Here is a 2,383-nt window from a genome sequence, read left to right on the forward strand (position 1 = left end):
GAATATAAAGTAATTTTACACGTATATTTAATTACGTAACATTATATAGTAAAAAAAAACTATTTTTTACATTATAATTAAAATTAAGGTATATCCTAATTTTAGTAGACTAATTAACTTTTTCAAATGATTCTAAGCAATTCTACTGGGATATTTTTTGATTTTACGGTAATTGAATTGATTTGAAATTAAAATTTGTATTGAATATAATTTTTGAAATGATATTGTTATCAATAAAGAGATACGGTATTATTTTAGTACTTGTTTGGGTGCTATTATTTTGATAAAAAAAATCTTTTTTTAATTAAAAATATCTTTTTTTTATTTTTTAATGTGTTTGGCGAATTTCTAGTAGTAAAAGTAAAAGCACTAAAAAAATAAAAAAAAATATTGTTGTTGAGAAGCTACAATTTACATCTTTTTTTTTTAAAAAAGAAATTTCCTAAAAAAATGTGTTTCTTATATAATAATTAAATAAAAAGTATTTTTATATTATTATACTCAAACATAATTATTAGATAAAAAGATCTTTTCGTATGAGATATGCAAACATAAAATCACTTTTACTTTTTTATAAGACCGTTTTAAAAAAAGATAACTCAAAGATCTTTTCTTAAAAACTTATCCAAATAAACCTCTTAAAAGAAGACCAATATAATACAGCTACTTGCATATTCATTAAATTCATTAAATAAACATTATAATATTGTTAATAAATTAAAATGGGACCAAACATGGGAATAACAAATCTCATATTGAATATCAAATTAATTTTTATAATATATAATCTTATAAATATTTATGTAATATTTTGTAGGATCTAAAATGAAATAAAACTAGAACTAAGCATTGAAGACCCTAAACCTAAATTATTTTGCTTTTCTCCTTAGAGTATATAAGTTATTACTCATCATTACTCTTGCAAGATGGAAACATTGGCAATAGCCAGTGACAGTTTTTCATACAGTTGGTTATCGTCAAACTGCAACAACAAATCCCCACTTGATGGCTTTGAGGAGTCTCTCACAAAAGAATTCATCAATTACAGCATCATTGACTCAGATCATTTACTAGCTGAACGCAAGAACTTCAATTTTGATCCTTCAATTACTCACTCACCTGTTGTTCTTGTTCATGCGGATGAGCTTTTCTCCCAAGGCATTCTAAGGCCTGTTGGCACACTGGCAGAGACACACTCCGATGACATTTCCGAAGTTCTTGATTCTTCTCCCAACGGCGGCGGCCCGAATTCAACTCAAACCAATAAGCTTGCCCCTTCTTGTTCTTTGCTTTTTCCGCGAGCTGTGACCCCGAGAAAATTGGGAATTCATCATGGAATCCTTGCAAAGTGGAGAAGATCAACATGGAGAACCTTGGTGTATCTTTTTAGGTATGTGAACAACCAGTTAGGCCAGAAAGTTGGGTGCTCAAGAGTTGTTGACGATATTGATAAAACAGATTGGAAATTCAAAAGCTTGAGAAGTAGTTCAGAGAAAACATCTCCTATTGTTGATTTGCATCATCATGAGAATTCAATTTATGAAGCGGTCCTCCATTGCAAAAGATCAGTAGGTAGATAGATAGATAAATACTTTTATTTTTATGTACCTATATTAATCTTTTGAAAAATGTTGTGTGAACAAGTTATTTTTATAACAAAGTTTATGTAATTTTTTTTTGTTGTTCTTCTTATCGTCTCCTCTTTTTTCTTCAACTTTTTATTGGAATGCCAATAAACTATTGTACCAACATAGTTGGATGCAGTTACCAAAATAACTTGGTCATATTGTATTCCGTAAATTTTTTGTATGCGTGCTCACACGAGTGTGTGGGCGTGTGTGAATATACATAAATGTTGGTGTTGGGGAATTTTAATTCCTTCTTTTGGCTTGTTTCAGGAAACTGATTGAAGAGAGTTGTAGAAGGAGGAAGTGTAGAGGTCTTAAATATGTATGGTTGTTTATTTTAGATTCTTTCTTATTCTTATAGTTTGTTTATGTTGAATGCTATCTGTGTTTCTCTGCTGAAAAAATAGTGGTGTTGTTGTTGTAGACAGTAGCTTTAAATTTCGTTTGTCAAACTTCAGGAACTGTTTGATCCGTGAAGATAAAAACAATAATAAAACAAACTGTATGTATATGCTGTCTTTTTTTTTTATCCCTATAAATGTCATTAAAATTACTGTTCTCAATTTGATAGCCAAACAGAATGTTCCAATTTATGAACAATGAAAAGTATAAAGATTATGGAAATGAAAACCAAATAAAATAACAGGGCTATAGTTTTTTTTTTTTTCTTTTAAAGAAAGCAGGGCTATAGCTATTAGCTATTTTTGTGAAAAATGTTACGTAACCAATTTTTTTTTTCTTAAATATGCCTTGTA

General features: G+C 28.7%; 1 protein-coding gene across 2 annotated transcripts; it reads left to right on the forward strand.

The window, feature by feature from the left end:
* Positions 1–867: 867 nt before the first annotated feature.
* Positions 868–2,019, forward strand: LOC107489414 (uncharacterized). 2 transcript variants are annotated; one of them, XM_016110160.3, is made up of 2 exons: positions 868–1,572; positions 1,899–2,019. In XM_016110160.3, the coding sequence occupies exons 1-2, from the start codon at positions 927–929 to the stop codon at positions 1,904–1,906; spliced, it is 654 nt and encodes a 217-aa protein (XP_015965646.1). In that variant the 5' UTR covers positions 868–926; the 3' UTR covers positions 1,907–2,019. The 2 variants fall into 2 exon arrangements, with proteins under 2 accessions (XP_015965646.1, XP_015965647.1); XM_016110161.3 differs by having other exon boundaries at positions 868–1,568.
* Positions 2,020–2,383: the final 364 nt, after the last annotated feature.

The sequence above is a fragment of the Arachis duranensis genome, chromosome 5 (assembly GCF_000817695.3).
Source record: "Arachis duranensis cultivar V14167 chromosome 5, aradu.V14167.gnm2.J7QH, whole genome shotgun sequence".
NCBI classification, from domain to species: Eukaryota; Viridiplantae; Streptophyta; class Magnoliopsida; order Fabales; family Fabaceae; genus Arachis; species Arachis duranensis.

What these genes read in the sequence shown, in the direction of transcription:
- LOC107489414 (XM_016110160.3), top strand. Translation starts at nt 927, where the DNA reads ATGGAAACATTGGCAATAGCCAGTGACAGTTTTTCATACAGTTGGTTA.